The sequence below is a fragment of the Pipistrellus kuhlii genome, unplaced genomic scaffold, assembly GCF_014108245.1.
Source record: "Pipistrellus kuhlii isolate mPipKuh1 unplaced genomic scaffold, mPipKuh1.p scaffold_m20_p_14, whole genome shotgun sequence".
In the NCBI taxonomy this organism is placed as follows: Eukaryota; Metazoa; Chordata; class Mammalia; order Chiroptera; family Vespertilionidae; genus Pipistrellus; species Pipistrellus kuhlii.
The window spans coordinates 32799379-32817437 of NW_023425449.1; the positions used below are offsets into that span (position 1 = coordinate 32799379).

The window sequence follows — 18059 nt, forward strand, 5'->3', positions numbered from 1 at the left end:
GATGGTCTTAGGCAGCCCTGCATGTAGTCTCAACCTGTGGGTCCCAACCATCGGGAAATGGTCGTGGCATTAGAAAGGTTGGAAACCACTGACCTCAAGGGTATTATGTTCAATGAAATGTCAGAGAAAGACAAATATGACTCATTTATATGGGAATCTAAAGAACAAAATAAATAAGCACAATTGGTGGGGTGGGGGAGAAGGCCATTCCAAGGTTGGTGAAATCAGAATTCTGAACTGATGTTCCATTTCCCATGTCACAGTTCTCAAATGTCCCTTCAGCCTTTGCTTACACATGGCTTCCTCTAAGGATCTTTCTATGTAAATACCTTCTCCCAAATGCAGTTCCATGTGGGTTCCTTCACTTACAGAACTTAGCAGGATTTGTAATTACTTGCCCTCACTTATACATTATCTGCCTTCCCCAGGAGACAGTTATACCTCATCCCTCAGCATCCAGCACAGAGTGTATGTCCATGAACCTCTGAAGAGTGAAAGGACATTGTCTTCAGCTCTCTCATTTCATCTGAGAGCCACATGTATCACAGAGGTAGAGGACAGGTCATTATTCGCCAGGGAATGAGATGAATCAGAACAGCTGGGTGGCTCAAGATCACAGGGTGATTAAGCCGCGAGGCCAGACCACATCTAACACCAAGGCTCAAGCTTCAGGTTGCAGCCCCAACTCCTTTCCAGTCTCCTGTGCTGCCCCCCTTCAGCAAATATCCAAGTTTATTAATATCCAACTGACTGAAGAGATGGTGCCTGTGTCTCAAAGCGTTATGTTTACTTGTACGGCAGGCAGTTGTACATCTCAGAATCATAAGCCACCTGGAGCTTATGTGGAAATGAAATTACTAATAGCCCTCAAATGAAAATCACAGATGCTGCCAAATAAAAAATAAAAATAAAAAAAGAAGAAAACTCGAAAGGGGGAGAGGCACTTTTTGGCCAGATTTTGTGACTGGTGGAGAATAACTATCTGGCATTAGAGTATACATGTGTGAGATTTTAATGGATGGATATGCTCCTAAGACCTACAAGTAGGGTACTTTTTTAATAATCATAGCAAAGGAAATTCATAGAATGGTTAAAAAAAAAAATTACAAAAAACAAACAAAAAAACCTTCTTGTATAGTAAGAAATTCACCTTCCCACCTGAAAAATAAGTATTCTAAGTTTTTAGTTTTGTGTATCAATTTTTCTTAAAGCAAGGCAGCCTATGGGTTCAAAACTTAGCCAGCATAATCTGAAATCAACTCATTAAAGAAAATGTGCAGAACCGAAACTGGTTTGGCTCAGTGGATAGAGCATCGGCCTGCGGACCAAAAGGTCCCGGGTTCAATTCCGGTCACGGACATGTACCTTGGTTGCGGGCACATCCCCAGTGGGGAGTGTGCAAGAGGCAGCTGGTCGATGTTTCTCTCTCATCGACGTTTCTAGCTCTAGCTCACGCTCTCTCTCTCTCTCTCTCTCTCTCTCTCATTTCCTCTCTGTGTAAAATCAATAAAATATATATATTTTTTAATGTGCAATAATCAGCATGTGCTTTTTAGCCTAATAACTCAGATGGAGTAACAATTTACCTTTTAGGTATGAAAGAATATCAACATCAACAAGGAAAAGGAATACTTCTTTTTTAACCTAAATACAATTTCCAATGAAACATGTGAATACTTTATTTGGCATGCAAATTGGAAACAACAACACACACAAAGAAACAAGCCACCTAACAAAACACAGTAAAATATACTGAAAAGAAACTCTGAAAAGACCTGGAATCACTTCAGTCATTTAAAACCAGCTGGGTCAGAACATTGACATGCCCTGTCTTCGCAGGACTACTTACTTAAGATAATGATTCTAATTACCATATCATCATTAGTATGCCAAGTTAATTATAATAATTATTACACGTTTTCCACGTACTGCCATACAGTATATGACCTGAAGTAGGAAGGGCTTGAGGGTAGGGAGGAGAGGAGGGATTTTGTATTTTGTCTTAGTGTTTGTTCTTTGCAATGGGGATGGGTGAGCATTGCTCCTAGCCCCTGCCTTCTGGAGGGTCAATCAGTCAGTAACCTCATTTGCAAGTTGACAGGGCAAGATGAAAGCAGTGCATTATGGGACAGAGCTGTGGTAATTGACTCAGCCGTGGTCATGAGCCTCCTTAACACTGGGCGGTGTCTAACCCAGTGAGTTCACCAGCCACAGACACAAGATGGGCCCTATGGAGATTGAGAGCCATCTATAGCAAAGTGCTTTGTGTGGCTTAAAGTGGGAATTCACGCCTGGGCAAGGGAATCCCAGCGCCCGGGACCCCAGAAACGTTCTGAGAGCTGAGCAGGCGGACCACAACAGCAGAACTGGCCAGCTGCCAGAAAGAGCTAATAGAGAGCAAAACTCAGCATCCGAAAAGGCTGCCAGAACCCACAGGTCCTGGGCAGGGAGAAGAAAGCGAGGCCCCAGGCAATGAACGCGAATGGGAGGCGCCAGGGCAGAGCCAGTTGGTTGAGAATTTGTAGGAGAAGTGGAACCTGTGGATTTTTTCTGAGCCCCTTGACAGGTGTAGCTAGAGGTAGCCAAACGCCTTAAAAGTGGAGACAGAGCTCCCAGCCTGTGTAGCATATTTCTTTATTTTTTTTAATATATTTTATTGATTTTTTTTACAGAAAGGAAAGGAAAGGGATAGAGAGTTAGAAACATCGATGAGAGAGAAACATCGATCAGCTACCTCCTGCACACTCCCCACACAGGGATGTGCCCGCAACCAAGGCATATGTGCTTGACCAGAATCAAATCCAGGACTTCCCAGTCCGCCGGCCGACACCCTATCCATTGAGCCAGACCAGTTTCGGCATGGCAGGCAGTAGGACACACAGCCTGAAGATGTAGCTATTTCCTCCACTTGCTTTGTTTTTTCTCCTTCACCCACACACAGACTGCGTGCCCTCTGTGAGACAATTTGATCAAGGCCCGTTTCTGTGTTTCCCTGGCATTCGCTCCCTGCTCCTTCACATCCTCTTCCCCACCTCCCTTTCTATAATAACCACGTGAGCCAAACTACCCAGGAGAGTCATAGGTCCACTCCAGGAACCACCAAGTGCTCTCAGGTTACCAGAACTGGCAGCTTAGAGACCTGAGCAGAGAGGGTTACGTCTAGCATAGGACAGAAGAAGCATCAAGATAGCCCGTGAGCATAGCTATGGTCCTTAGCAATTAAAGGTGATTATAGCCAACAGCTCCCATCATAATTATCAGAAGCCCATAGCAAGAGCATCTCTCATCAGGAAGTTATTTATAACCTGAAAGCTTTGTCTTCCTTCTCCGAAGGGTCACTCTCTGCTTTGTAAGGAAGGTTATCAGCCGTTCCAGACCCAAGGAAGCATGGAGTCCGCGCATTACGGTGGCGGGAGGGAGAGGGGTGGATGCCTCCGGAGGAGACGCCGCCCAATTAAGAACTCAGGTGATGCAATGGAGCCCCCGTGCCTCGTTCCACCTGGCTCAGGGCAATCAACCCAGGGACATTGAGCACAGCTTGTGAGGCAGGCAACCTGACGGAAAAGCCACACGAGAAGCCGCACCCTGCCAGCTACCATGAAAGCAAACACCGCTCTCTTCCTGGCTGGGGGTAACTTCTTTACAGAATGACAGCCCACTTTTCTTAGCGTTCAACCAGGTGCCGCGCCAGGCCCTGTGTGAAGTGCTTCACAGCCATCCGATCACAACTAGCCCACAATGACCCGGTGTTAACAGGGGTGGGGCTGGGCAGCGAGAAGCCACAGAACTTCCCCAGTTACACTGGCCTCTGGAAGAGCTGGGAGTTGAACCCAGGCAGCCCAGCTCCAGCAGCCACAAGTTTCAGCTGCCTTGAATATGCTAGTTTCAGGATCGATGCCACAGCAGGTCCAGAAGAAATCAGACAGTTTAATCCCAGGAAGACACTTTGTGACTCCAATTCCACCCATTGACAAATATGAAAATTGAAACCCTGAGATGTGGACTGATTGCTAGGGGTCACAGCCTACAGAATAGATGGTGTCAAACAAACAAACTAGATGTAAGTTCGTTGGGGGTCAGGATCACTTCCTAAGAATTCGTTTAAAAAAAAAAAAAAAGACAGTATATGGCCCTAGCTGGTTTGGCTCGGTGTATAGAGCATCAATCTGCAAACTAAAGCGTCCTGGGTTCCATTTGGGTCAAGGGCATTTGCCTGGGTTGTGGGCTCAATCTCCATTAGGGGGCCTGCAGGAGGCAGCCAATCAATGATTCTCATCACTGAAGTTTCTATCTCTTTCTCCCTTCCCCTTCCTCTCTGAAATCAATAAAAATATATATTTTTTAAAAAATAGAGTATATAGCATATTCCTCTCACTGCTCCAATCCCTGGTCAAACTTTCAAAACATCACCATAGATTAGAAGTCTAATGGTATGGTCAAACTAGGTCACTTTACAGGAAAGGAAACTAAGGTCCTGAAAAGTGACGTGATTTGGTCAAAGTCATCTCTGTGATTATAGTTGAGTTTGTGTCAAATAACAAATGAGCCATTTACATCTGGTTTATCTTTTCTATAGGATGGTTGTCCTGGAAGGTTTAAGTCCCAAGTTCATCATTCCCAAAGTGGTATGAGATGTCATGTAAGTGAATAAGTAGATATTCCATGAGAATGCATGTAAGAGTCCCGCAGACCACTCCTGGACTAACACGTGTGTAGAGGACAACACTGTACAACCAGAAACAGATTCCAGCCTCTTGAGAGTTTCAAAGAAATGAAATGCTAGTAACTAGAGACACCTTAAAAGCTAGCAAAACCACATTTCAGGTCATTGTTCTGAGATTTTATATATATATATTCTTTCCCATAGGAAAATTTTTCAGATTTATCTCAGGAAGACATTGTGTTAAAATGTACTGCTATCCTCCACCTGAAGTGAAGTCATTAAAATGCAATTCAAATGCGGAAAGGTTCCCCTTCCAGCTGAAATTACACCCAGGGACAAGAGCATGTTTCTAGACCAGAAACTGGCAATTATCCTTCACCCAATAACATAGAGACACTGTGCAAACCAGGACTGGGGGTCCACCTTTATACATTGATCAGAAGTTGATTTACAGCCAGAAAGTCTCAGGTCTGGAATTCACTACCCACAGTCTTGTTCACTTAAATTTCTCACCACTATTACAAAAACAAACAAAACACAAAAACACAAAAACAAACAACAAAATTTAAAACTTCTATTTCCTTTATAAGAACTCAAGGTGTGTGTGTGGGGGGCGGGGGGGGGGGGGAAGGGGAGAGCATCAGATAAAACCAAAACCTATTATTACTAAAGTGTAACAGCCAAGAATTCCTACATGCTAGGAAGTCAGGAACTGAGTGATTCAATTTCATATAACTTGCAACCTTAAGCCATTTCATCCTGCTGAAAATATTAGTTACAAAAATATGCTCTTTACTTTTAAGCAAGAGTAACCTGCACCTGCCTTTCTAGGCTATATTAGGAAACAGGGATTAGCATTTTTGCAGGGTGACAGTTCCATAAGCCATCATAACTCCCGGGAGGGGAAGCAGACTCTGCATTTCCCATCAGGTAACACACAGCTGCCTGAAATAGGAGCAACAGGAAGCAGCAGGCAGGCCTGCTTCCCCCAGACAGCTGGCACATAGCAGCATGGCTCAGGCCTCCGGGGGCTGGGGAACGTGCTCGCAGACAAGCTTCTGAAAGGCAGAGCAGCTACATCTCTCCAGACCCAAGTTCCAAGTTCCAGAACAAGACCATACCAAGCAGGGCTGGAGAGGCCAAGAGCCAGAGAACTTCGGAAGCAATAGGAAGCTAAAAAGCCACCAGCCTCGCCTCCTCATCCCCTTTCTAGATAATGAAGTTAAGAACTCAGCCAAAGGCACACTGGAGGGTTATAGATGTTTCCCTCCCCATCATTTTGAAAGCTCAAGCTCAGGCTTTGGGTGATTACCTTGGGGGCTGGTTTTGCCACTTTTTAGATGACCTTGAGCCCATTATTTAATCTTGATTTCCTTATCTATAAAACATGAAAAACAAAGGCAGCTGCCAATTGTTGACAAGGAAGCCAAGAACACACACAATGGCAAAAAAGAGCCTCTTCTACAAATGGTGAAGGGGAAACCACATATCTACACACAAAAGAATGATGTTGGACCCTTACCTTACAACATACCCAAAAATAACCCGAATCAGATTAAAGTTCTAAATGTAAGACCTCAAACTATTAAACTCCTGAAAGAAAACATAGGGACAAAGGCTTCTCTACATTGGGTTTGGTGATCATTTCTTGGATGTAACTTAAAGGCAAAATTACAAATCCACAGTGAGACAACACCAAGGTTAAAAAGTTCTGCACGTCGTAGGAAAGAATCAACAGTGGAAAGACAACACCCAGAATGGGAGAAAAACTTGCAAATCTGATGTGTTTAATATATCAACTATAACTTTAAAATACATTTTAGTAAATAAAATGGCAAAAAGGAAGAGAACCAAGACGGTGGCGTAGGTAGACACCGGTACTCACCACCTCTCATAACCATATCAAAATTACAACTAAAATACCAAACAGTTCTCTCTCAGGACCACCTGAAATCTGGCTGAATGGAAGTCTACAACTAGAGAAGTAAACATGTACCTACATCGAGACTAGTAGGAGGGGCAGAGGCGCATAACAGTCTGGTCCGACACTCACCTGTGGCGTTTTTTCTTAATCCTGCGGGATATCTAGGCTGCAGAGCCCCCCTGTGAGAAGCAAGGGGTCACAGCTTCACACCAAGCCCCAGGGTTCCAGAGCTGGGAAGAGAAGTCCCATAACCTCGGGCTGTAAAAGCCAGCGGGGATTGTGGGTGAGTGAGGCAGAGGCTGCTGGGTTTTAAAGGGCCAGCTCATGAACTTACTGGGACTCGGCCCCTCTGACTCCAGCATCCGGCGGCCTTGGGGGACCCAGATACATACAGGGAGGAAATGGATTGCCTGACATCGGGGCAGGAACTCAGAGTGGCTCTCTCCCAGACTGAGATGCAAGGGTCATTGTTCCTATGTTGGGACTTCCATCCATGGCAGAGCCAACTGGCAGCCATATTTGAGCTTCCATCAGCTAAGCCAGTAGTCAGCAAGTTGCGGATCTCGAGCCACATGCGGCTCATTGGCCCCTTGAGTGTGGCTCTTCCACAAAATACCATGTGCGGGCGTGCACGTAGAGTGCGACTGAAACTCCGTGGCCCATGCGCAGAAGTCGGTTTTTGGCCTGGGCAAGTCTGTTTTGAAGAAATAGTTCTAACACCGAGCCACACTCATGGGGCCAAAGACCCGCATGTGGCTAGAGAGCCACAGTTTGCTGACCACTGAGCTAAGCCCACACTGTTTGCTCCACCCTGGTGATTTCCTGAGACCACATCCTATCCAATTTGCAGCCCCAACCAAGCTGTTTGCAGCAGCTTTTGCATATGAATAGCCTGCTCAGGCTTCAGACTTTAAATCTTTCAAACAAACAGCAGCTGGCATCAGTATGCCCCAACCCAGGGGTCTTCAAACTTCTCTCATTATGAGAATCACCTGGTGGAGTTGTTAAAACACAGATTCCCGAATCCCAACTATAAGAAGTGCTATCAGGAATCTGTGTTTTCCAGTTCCAGGAATCTGTGTTTTAACACCTCCACCAGGTGATTCTCATAATGAGAGAAGTTTGAAGACCCCTGCCCCAACCCTATCAAAAAGTGGCCCAAGACCCAGCACTAGCACCAGCTTGCCTTAACTTCACAGCTGGGTTTCGCCTGGGTACTTCCTAACCTAACCCAATACAAATTGCAGCCACCTGCAGATCTCTCTGTAGCTCCTACCAGGTGGCCCCAGGCAGTGACCGGTTTACACCTTCCAGAGGCCCCAGAGCTAGTATACCCAGTGGACAGCTTCAGACCATACCACATTGTTACTCTCCACATCCACAAGTGACACACTCAAGGGGAAGACTCAGTGAGCACCAAAGACCCACGGAATTCTTCATCTCAATGTTGTCTTTTATTAAAGCCATCACCACTAAAACAGAGCTCAGATATATGAATAATTACATACCATTCCCTTTAGCACGTACGTATACACGTACACACACACACACACACACATACACACACACACTATTCCCAACTCCAATAATATCGTCTAGAAATCTCTATGGTTAGAAACCTTTTTAATGTTGATTGGGAACTGAAGACACATTAAAAACCACAAAACTCTTCATATTTTTATATAATTTAGTTACCATGGAATCTACTGAGCCAAGATGTAGTGATGAGTAATGCACAATTAACTTGTATTTCCTACCTTTGCTTTGCAAGAAGGCCCTCCTCCTATCTACAAAGACATGTTTCTCCTGGATCTTCTCCATCCAAATAGTCAATGGTTTCTGATTCTATGACCTAGAGATTTGTATTTCCAGTTCCAAGATGTAAGAAACACAAGATAACAGAGTAGCTTAAATGCTAGAGATGAAAAATGTCTGGAGCATCAGTATGGACCATTTTCATAGGGTAAATTTCTGTGGTGGGCCTGTTCTGTGCACTGTCAGATGTTTACAGCAACACCAGCAAAACAGCACCAAATGCCAATAGGTCCCCTCCAACTTGTGACAATCAAACCTGACTTCAGACATTACCAAGTGTGTCCCTTGGGGGTGAGGGGAGTCACTCTAGGTGAGAACCACTGTTTAGAATGACCAGCAGCCCATGAAGTTTTTCATAGGGAACTGAGATTCAGAACATGTGACACCTGGGCCCTGTGAATGGCTTACTCAGGACCGTGGTCAGCAAACTCATTAGTCAACAGAGCTAAATATCAATAGTACAACGACTGAAATTTGAGAGCCAAATTTTTTAAACTTATTCTAATGCCACTTCTTCAAAACAGACTCGCCCAGGCCGTGGTATTTTGTGGAAGAGCCACACTCAAGGGGCCAAAGAGCCGCATGTGGCTCTTGAGCCACAGTTTGCTGACCACGGGCTTAGGAGGAGGAGAACCAGGCAGCTGTGGGATCTCCCCCTCTTCTCTACAAAGAGATGGATAAAACAGGGCGAGCACACTTGCTCCTGCAGGAACCCCCAAAAGAGCAGAACATGGCATTTCTGAACACGGCCTGCGTTTCTGAACATTCCAGTCTCTTTCCCCAAAAAAAGGCACAATTGGATAATCCCAATGGCCAGGCATGTTTCTCCACCTTCATTTGTCTCTGAAGGCTTCCTTCCTAAAACACCTACCCTACGACTTATTTTGCCTCCATTTTTCTTTTCCAGAATCCCTATTTCATCTTAAAATCATGCCCAGAAGGCTACCTTGCAATTCCCTCACACTTGAAGGAAAAAAAAAGTCTCATAGTGGATGTACAGACCCACCCCAACCAACACAGGCTAGGACGCTGCAGAGGCTGGGAGAAGTGACTGCCATCGAGGCCTTGGAGTTCTCAAATTCCATTTATGTGGTAATGATTTTTTTTTTTTAATACAGACTGGTTTATGATCTATAAATCAGTTCAGACACAAACCAAGCTGACTTTATGACTCGGGCAAATCCTGTAATGTGTTTTTTACCATCACATCCATTTTTAAGTGTGCAGTTTGATAGTGTTAGGGATATTCACATTGTTGTGTAACAGAGTCTACTTCCCAGAGGATTTTTTTGTTGTTCATCCTCTCCCAAGGATATTTTTTCCATGGATCTTTAGGAAGAGTGAAAGGAGGAAGGGAGGGAGAGGGAGAGGGAGAGGGAAGAGGGAGAGGGAGAGGGAAGAGGGAGAGGGAGAGGAAGAGGTAGAGGGAGAGGGAAGAGGTAGAGGGAGAGGGAGAGGGAGAGGGAAGAGGGAGAGCGAGAGGGGGAAGGAGAGGGGGAGGTAGAGGTAGAGGGAGAGGGAGAGGGAGAGGGAGAGGGAGAGGGGGAGGGAGAGGGGGAGGGAGAGGGAAAGGGGGAGGGAGAGGGAGAGATATCTTTGGATTGGTTGCATGCACCAAAACCTGCAACCCAGGTACCTGCCCTTGACCAGGAATCGAACCCACAACTATTCAACCCTTCAGTGTGTGAGCTGATGCTCTACCACTGAGCAACCCTGGCCATGGCCCAAAAGGATTTTATGTGGCTTGTAAAGATAAACACATTATTAAAAAGACAGGCAAAATTAAAGCAGACTGAAGAAACACAGTTATAAGTCTTAGGGGATAATGTATGTGTGTGCCCACTCTTACTGTTTCTTGGCTCCCGGCCCCACCCCCCACGCTGTTCCTGCCCAGTGAGGAGGCGAGGATGCATGTAATTGATGAACTGAAAACAAACGGGGATGCTCAGCTCAAGTCCCTCATCCTTTTTGCCCTCTGGAAGGGAGCATGCACATGGGAGTAAAACTCCTGCCCTGGCTCCTTCTTCGCATGTGTCTTCCCTGGGCACCCGGCCCACGTGGGAGACCCCAGCTGCCAGCCTGTGGAGGGGCAGCATTTCCTGTGGCCGGATGGCTAAGTCTCTTTAATGCTGGGATTAGTAGAAAGTGGATTACACAAGGATATGCGCTATACTTTTCAACCTTACTTCTATCACAGCTTAATTCCTTTGACTCATTTCTTAACTCAAGTGAGGGGAGAACGGTACTCTTTCTTGGATCCTTTAAAAATCCCCACAAAAGGGGAGGAGGATCTGGGGGAGATAATAGATCAACTGAAGGACTTGTATACATGCATATAAGTACAACCAATGGACATAAAGCTCTGGGGAGGGAGGGGATGGGTGGGAGAGAGGGAGGGGGGAAAATAAAATTAAATTAAAATTAAAAAATAAAATAAAATAAAATAAAAATAAAAATAAAAATCCCCACAAAAAGATTAGGAAAACTAATGCTCCCAGCCACTTAGAATAGGTTATTAATACTGATCAGGGGAGGAGGGAGGAGGGGGAGCCTGAATTGTCTGACTATTGAAGCAAAAGAGAAACCATGACCAGTGTGCAGATACAACTAGAGGCCACTCAGTGGTCACCATACCCTCACTTCCCTCACCTTCCTTTCCCACACAGACTGGAAAATCTAAAACTTGCCTCCCCCAAATCACCTCAGCCAGAAAAGACCAGGGGACCCCATTCTGGCCCATGGGACATCCTTGAGAGTCAGCGGGCACAGTGGTGAAACCAGGGACACCACTGAGCCCCTCAAACTTCCAAAGAGCTTTTGTTGTGTTACATGAGGCACAAACACACATTACATGAATGTTCACACATTAAGGAAAGATGGTTGTCCATGGTTGGCATGCAGAAAGCTCTGGTAACAAGACCTTGGGTTCTCAGAAAGTTCGACCAGTCAGAATATAATGTTGCTGCAACACTGGTTCAGATTTCCCTGTACAATGATTCTAAGGGGTGATTTCCTACACAATGTTTCTTGCCTTTTTTCCAATTATGAAAAGACTAGTAGCCCTGCACACGAATCCGTGCACCAGTAGATCTCTGCAGGGCCTGGCCACTCTGCACCCGCTGCCCAGAAGCTCTCTGCAGTCCAGCAGCCCATCCTCGGCAGGGTGTGGAATGCTTGCCTCATTGCCAGGGTGACAAAGCAAGCATTCTGCCAGGCTGCTTGCACTAGCCACTCTCAGTGGCTGCCCCTCCAGGACTGGGGGGACTCTGCCAAGGCTGAGAGGACTGGGTGCTGCCATTTTATGGCTATGGGTGCCGCCATATTTGTGATGGAGTGACAGTTAATTTGCATATTACCCTCTTATTAGATAGGTTATGTGACCTGGCCAGTGTAACTCAATAGTTGAGCACCAACCTGTAAATCAAAAGGTTATGGTTCTATTCTCAGTCAGGGCACATGCCCATGTTGCAAGCTTGATTTCCAATGGGGGACATGCAGGAGGCAGACGATCAATGATTCTTTCTCATCACTGATGCTTCTTTCTTTTTCCCACTCCTTCCCTCTCTGACAGCAATAATAAAAATATATACTTTAAAAAAAATAGAATCAATCACCCTAGCTGGTTTGTCTCAGTGGCTAGAGCTTCAGCCTGCGGACTGAAGGATCCCAGGTTCTATTCCAGTCAAGGGCACATGCCCAGGTTGTGGGCTCAATCCCCAATAGGGGGTGTGCAGGAGACAGCCAATCAATGATTCTCATCATTGATGTTTCTCTCTCTCCCTCTCCCTTCCTCTCTAAAATCAATAAAAATACAGTAAAAAAGAAAAGACTGACAAAAGGGTTAAGAAAGGAGTAGGTAGTTAAAAGGGTAATCTAAGAAGAATAGTTTGTGAAAAGTACCAAAGATATTTAACTAGTAGTTTATTAAGAAAAAAAATCCACATCATACTAACTAGGTTAACACTGCTCATGTTCTAAGAATATAGTAACCCCTCTTATTTCAATTGGTACAGAAGCAACCAATACAGCCTCCTTTTAAGAAGGATCTTGTTTTAATGACTTCAGGCCATTCTGAGAACACTGCTGCACACGGCCTGGCCTTTGCTGTCAGTTAGCTCTCAGAGCCTCTTGCCAAAGGACATGCAGCATGGAGGGAAGCTGAAGGGCTCCGGGGTTAGTTACACAGGACTGGGTTTGAAGCCCTGAAGCAACCCCTAAAACTCTCACAGCCTCAGTTTCCTCATCCATAACATAGGGTAATCAGCTTCCATGTCATAAGGTCATTGGGAACGTTAAATAAAACAAGCTGTGGAAGATTCCTGATACTCAAACCACTGGAGCATTCACTGAGATCCATTTAACATGAAGCAGAATTCTCATGGGTTTCCTAAGGCATTCATCAAACTTTATTCCAAAAAACAATTCAGGAGTCAATAGCTAAATGAAGAGAAGGAGAAAGAGGGTGAGGAGGAGGAGAAGAAGAAGAAGGAGAATGAGGAGGAGGAAAGGAAATGGAGGAGGAGAAGAATGAGAGGAAGGGGAGGGAAAAAGTCAACACCATTTGTGTAACTTCCTTCCCCCTACATGTGTCACTTCACACCCCTCCCTTGAATTGTCAATATTTCTTCGTTACACTGAAAGCTCCTCAGATGTTGAAACTATGCCTCATTTTTGCTCTTCCCAAAAGTAGCAGAGTGCCCAGCACAGAACAAGGACTCAATACGTACTTGCTGTTTTTCTCTTTGTTGGAGAGTTAAAAGTTAAATTTCTGGGCTCTTACTAGTAGATGTTTATTGTGTGGGGCTCTGCTATGTTTTTGATGAAATTTATATCACTGGTACCCAGAAGTGGGATGGAAGGAAGATCTAAGTTTTCAAATAGAAGCAAAGATCAGTGAGAATATGGAGATAGGTATACAGAGTCAAGGTATCACTCTAAAGAGTACTTATTTCAGAGAGAGAAATGAATATTTACAACAGAAAGACCTGTCAATCACCCACTCAATCAAGGGATTAAACTCAGCATCATCAATGAATGGCAGGCAAATAATATAAAGCACAGCATTGGCCATGAAGCAAAAATGTTTTGTCTGAGTCTAATCACAACCCTAGACTGAACTCCCAGCACACAGGACATACAGGGAGTGGAGGAGCCAGGTGAGTGACACTATGAGAAAATACTCAGATCTAAAATGTGGAACATTCCACAAGTCAACTAGCCTTGTCCCTTCAAAAGCGTGTGGGGCTGGAAAAAGAAAAATGTTGAGGCACTCCCTGTTCTAGATTATATAATGCTAATGAGCCAAATGCAATGTAACTTGATTGGCTGCTGGTTTGAGGTCATTTGAATATGGAGATGATATCTATAATAATAATAAAGTCATAATGTGCTAATTAGACCAGACAGCTGAACAACCTTCTGGACGATCTTCCAGACGAAGCCAGACTGCCAAGGCCAAGTCCCTTTTGCATGAATTTTGTGCACTGGGCCTCTAGTATGAGTATATTAGGGAATGATGAGTAACTTTCTTAGGATGTTAAAACTCCTGCAGTTATATAAAAGAAAGACCTTATTTCAACTTTTTGTATGCTTGAAAACTTGTCATAATAAATGTTAGAAAACATGCAGTTAAAGCAACAAGCAAGCTAACCCTACATAGAAATTTCTTTCTCTTGCATTTAATACCAAAAATAAATTAGAAAACTCCTGTGTTAGTGCATTTGGGCCAGTTACCTTAAGTGGTTCAGACACCCTCTATAACAGAGTCTGGGGACAGCAGTGTTACCATGGAAAAAGCACAGCCCTCTTAACTGGGTATCATTTTCATTGTCCTTTGAAACCTGATTATCCCCACACCAAGGATCCTATCAGCACATAGCTGATAAGTAGTTGGCTGTGCCTGGTATTTGCTTATTTACATTTTTTTTTAAATAAAGTAAAATCATTTATCTTCTTTTAGTTGGACTCCAGTAGAGAAACACAGAAAAACTAATATCATAACCAGCACAGCTCCTATTCATCCTTCCCAAGGCTTCAAATCCATCACCTAGGTCCTAAGGAGCCCAGTTCTGAAGGGGCAGCTTGTGCAGGAAGGTGCTGCCAATCACACAGAGTTCTAGGAATGACATTTTCCAGTGGGCCACAATAGATGCTTGGCCTCCTCACAGGAGAACCCTGTCCTCAAGCCTAGCACCCTGTCCCCGGGAGCTGACTCATGCAAGACACCTCACCAAATCCAAGAGCCCCTGCTGTTCAGAAAATAATGATGAATTCTACTCCCAAGTTCAAGTCACTGAGGGGTCTTCAACCAGCAATGAAAATAGCTTTGGATAACGTTGGGAAGTTGCTTCTACATAAAGACAACCTACTCATATGATATTGCTCAAGTTTGTTTAAGTGAGGCAGGCGAAATGTGAGAAATGCAGGTACGGAGGCAATGAGGGATGTTTTTCGTAGTCTGGGTACCTCGTCACCCAAGCTCCTGGGGACGGGAAAGGCAAGCAGCAACTTCACTCCACACACTGGCTATCTCTGTGCCTCCTGGAAGCTTTCTAGAAGGACAGCTATTAGAAGGTAAAGTTGATAAATTAGAACTGAGAGAGAGACTATCTTATAGCTAAAAGTTTGTATTACTTGGGAAAAGAGTGTGAAGTGAGAATCGTAAAACTAGTTCAGAGAACTCTCAACTTTTTGATTCTTTCTCACACTGAAACGCAATGCTTATAATACATATGTAATACATTGTATATAAATATACATAAAGTCTCTAGGAAATTGGGAAAGTGTAGAGGGCCGGCTGAGAAGGCACATGGGCATCCTTTAAATTGTCAGCAGAGCCCCAGGCACTGGCAGAATGCCTTTGTCCCGGTGTCAGCAGGGGCGGGTCTAGATATGTAAATCCAGTAATGCTAGGGCCTAGTTAAGAATGCAAATAATCTCCTTTGACCCTATAAAAAAACCTGCGTGGCGTGGGGGGTCGCCTTGCTGCCTCTCCATCAAAGAGATGGCGCCCACCTAGCGCCCAGCTTGATGAATCTATTTCTGCCTCCATGTCTCTTTCTTCTTTCTCTAATTTCTTAATCCCCAGCTCCTCCACTCAGGAACCTGTCGTTTTCCGTGATGGACACGGGAAACAGAGAAACAGCCCCCGCGCAGGAAAGAGAGGGTTTCCTTTTGATTGTTGACGCCCTCTTCTTTGAGAGGACAGGAGAGTCTTACCTAGGTACAGGGATGCATTCTCCCTCTTGACGTTGTCATCCAAGTAGGTTGGTCCCAGGGTATAAATAGGCGTGGAGCCCATGCCGATGAGGATCTGCGCGCACACGAACAGAGCCACGAAGAGCCAGTGGTTCTTCCCTTCCGAGTCCGTCCGGCAGGCAGGGGGCCCCGAGGTCCCCAAGGCGTTGCCGCCGCTCTGGCACAGGCCTTCGTTGGAAGCCGAGGCGTTCAGCTCCTGGATCTGGTAGGGCGGCGAGATGAAGTGAGGTAAGGCGAAGACCACCGCGCCGAGGGCGATGAGCAGGCCGCCCACGGCCAGCCACCGCGGCCGCCGGCCGCGGCCCCCGAAGTAGCTGACGAAGACCACCACCACGAGGCTGCCGATGTCGAAGCAGCTGACCAGCAGCCCGGACTCGGAGCTCTTGAGGCTGTAGCGCCTCTCGATGGTGGTGATGACGCTGCTCAGGTACCCGGAGACCATCAGCGACTGGATGAAGGTCAGGAAGCACATGCACACCAGGAAGCAGCGCGAGTCCGTGAGGACCACGTAGAGGCACCTCCTCCCCTGGAGGGTGGCCAGCGGGGGCGACACCGCCCTGTGGGTGCTGCAGTCCACCAGCCCCGCCACCTCCGCCGACGTGGATGTGGATGGGGCGGAGGGGCTGGCCGCCAGCCGGCTCAGGCTCTGTTTCGGCTCTTGGGGGCCCGCAGCATCCGTACAGCCCAGCGGCGTGGCGCCTTCTGCACCTGCAGGGCTGGGGTCCGGCCGGCAGGAGGCGCTGTTCAGGACCGGCAAACTCTTGGACCTAACGGTTTCCGGTGGGTATTTGTGTTGGACAGCTCCTGCCGCGGCCGAGGGGCCTTCCGGCGGCTCCCCCGCCTGGGGCTGCAGCCCCGCGCTGGCCTCCTCCATGAATTCAGATTCGATCCGCTGACTGCATTCAAGGAACTCCCGCGCTTTGCTTTTCATCCACCGGCAGGAGGGCCCGAAGCCGGGCCCACACAGTCACGCCCTCCACCACGGACAGGGGCTGGGAGAGACAGAGCTGCTCGGTGGGACATCCTCACCAGCAGGGAGGTGCCCAGGGCATCCTGAACTCAGAGGCAGAGGCAGCAACCCCGAAGCTTCAGCTTCGCAGCCGCGCGCCCCACAAGGGAGCAGGGGTCCTCGCGGCCCTGCGCTGAGCTCGGCTCCGGGTCCACCTCGGGGAGGCAGCTCGCAGGAGGAGCCTGGCACGTCCTGGGCGCATCCCCTCCGCCTCTGGGCCCGCCTCCCGGAGCGAGAACGCCCACCCGGTGCCCGGCGTGGGGATGCTCAGCGCTGCTGCCGGCGGCGCATCCCGCCCAGCGGGCTGGGCCAGAGGCGTGTGGTCCTCGCTGACACCCTCGGGAGCAAAGATGCCAACCTGTGAAGCAGAGAGAGGGAGGTCAGCAGAGGACGGCTGAGGCTAGGGCAGGCATTTTGCGCCCTGGGGGGGCCCTGGAGGGAGAACTCGGGCTGTCCCAAGCCGGACCGAGGGCTGAGCTAGGAGCAGAGCCTGGAGGCGGCGGCAGCGGCTGCAGGATGCAGGATGCAGCCTCCAGTGCGGGAACAATAAACGGCAGGCGGTTGGCGGAGACCCTCTCTCCTTGTCTGCTGAGGGCCTGCCCCCGCCCCGCCCCTTTTGCCACAAACATCGCATCTGCTTTTTATATGGTAATAAGGATCCACCTGGCAGCTCTGACTCAGAGGCAGTGTCTTTTTATTCGAGTGAACTAATTGCAACCTTTTGGTCCTCCTACTCATCCATTAGCTCAAAATAGAAAATGCCCCGAAAGAACAAAGAAAAGTTTGTGTGCGTGTGTGTGTGTGTGTGTGTGTGTGTGGTGTTTAACAAACAATGCATTCCCAATTTAAAAAAAAAAAGGGGGGGGGGGGGAGTGTGTAGAAATGTGTGCACACACTTGTGTGCAGGCACGTCTGCTCCATCTGTTGGAGACACGCACCCAAAGGCTGAGCAGAAAGGTCAGCGCTCCGGCCTCCGCGCTCCCAGCCCTAAAAATAGCCCCGCGCCAAAGCTCTCCTCAATGCACCCCCTTCCCCCAGGGCGCCTGAGGCCGCGGCCCGCACCACGTCCCAGCGCCCGGCGTCTGGCGAAACCGAAAATCACTTTGCTCTGCGGAGGGGAGGGGAGGGGAGGGGAGGGGAAACCGCAGCCAAACAAAGAGGCGCGGGCCCCGGGAGCAGCCCGGGCACGTGGGGGCCGGCGGAGCGGTGCGCTATGTGCACCCAGCGCGCTCCCCCGGGTGGGCCGGGGGGGACCCGGGGAGGACTGGGGGGGGGGGGGGGGGGCCCGGATGCGCGCGGGCTATGTCTGTGTAGGAGCCCCTCGAACCACCCCGCACCAGGTGGAATTCAGCGAGAGCTGAAAACAGGTGTGACCCCGGGGTGAGCCGAAA

General features: G+C 47.5%; 1 protein-coding gene across 2 annotated transcripts in view; it reads right to left on the reverse strand.

Annotated features, from left to right (window-relative positions):
* SLCO5A1 (solute carrier organic anion transporter family member 5A1) overlaps positions 1–17324 on the reverse strand; it is a 92575-nt gene extending 75251 nt beyond the window's left edge. Inside the window, exon 1 of one of the 2 annotated variants that reach the window (XM_036437106.2) lies at positions 15621–17324. In XM_036437106.2, coding sequence (XP_036292999.1) covers positions 15621–16590 — 970 coding nt within the window. In that variant the 5' untranslated portion in view covers positions 16591–17324. The remainder of the gene's footprint in view (positions 1–15620) is intronic. The other variant, XM_036437105.2, reaches the window with a different exon arrangement.
* Between the last annotated feature and the right edge of the window lie 735 nt (positions 17325–18059).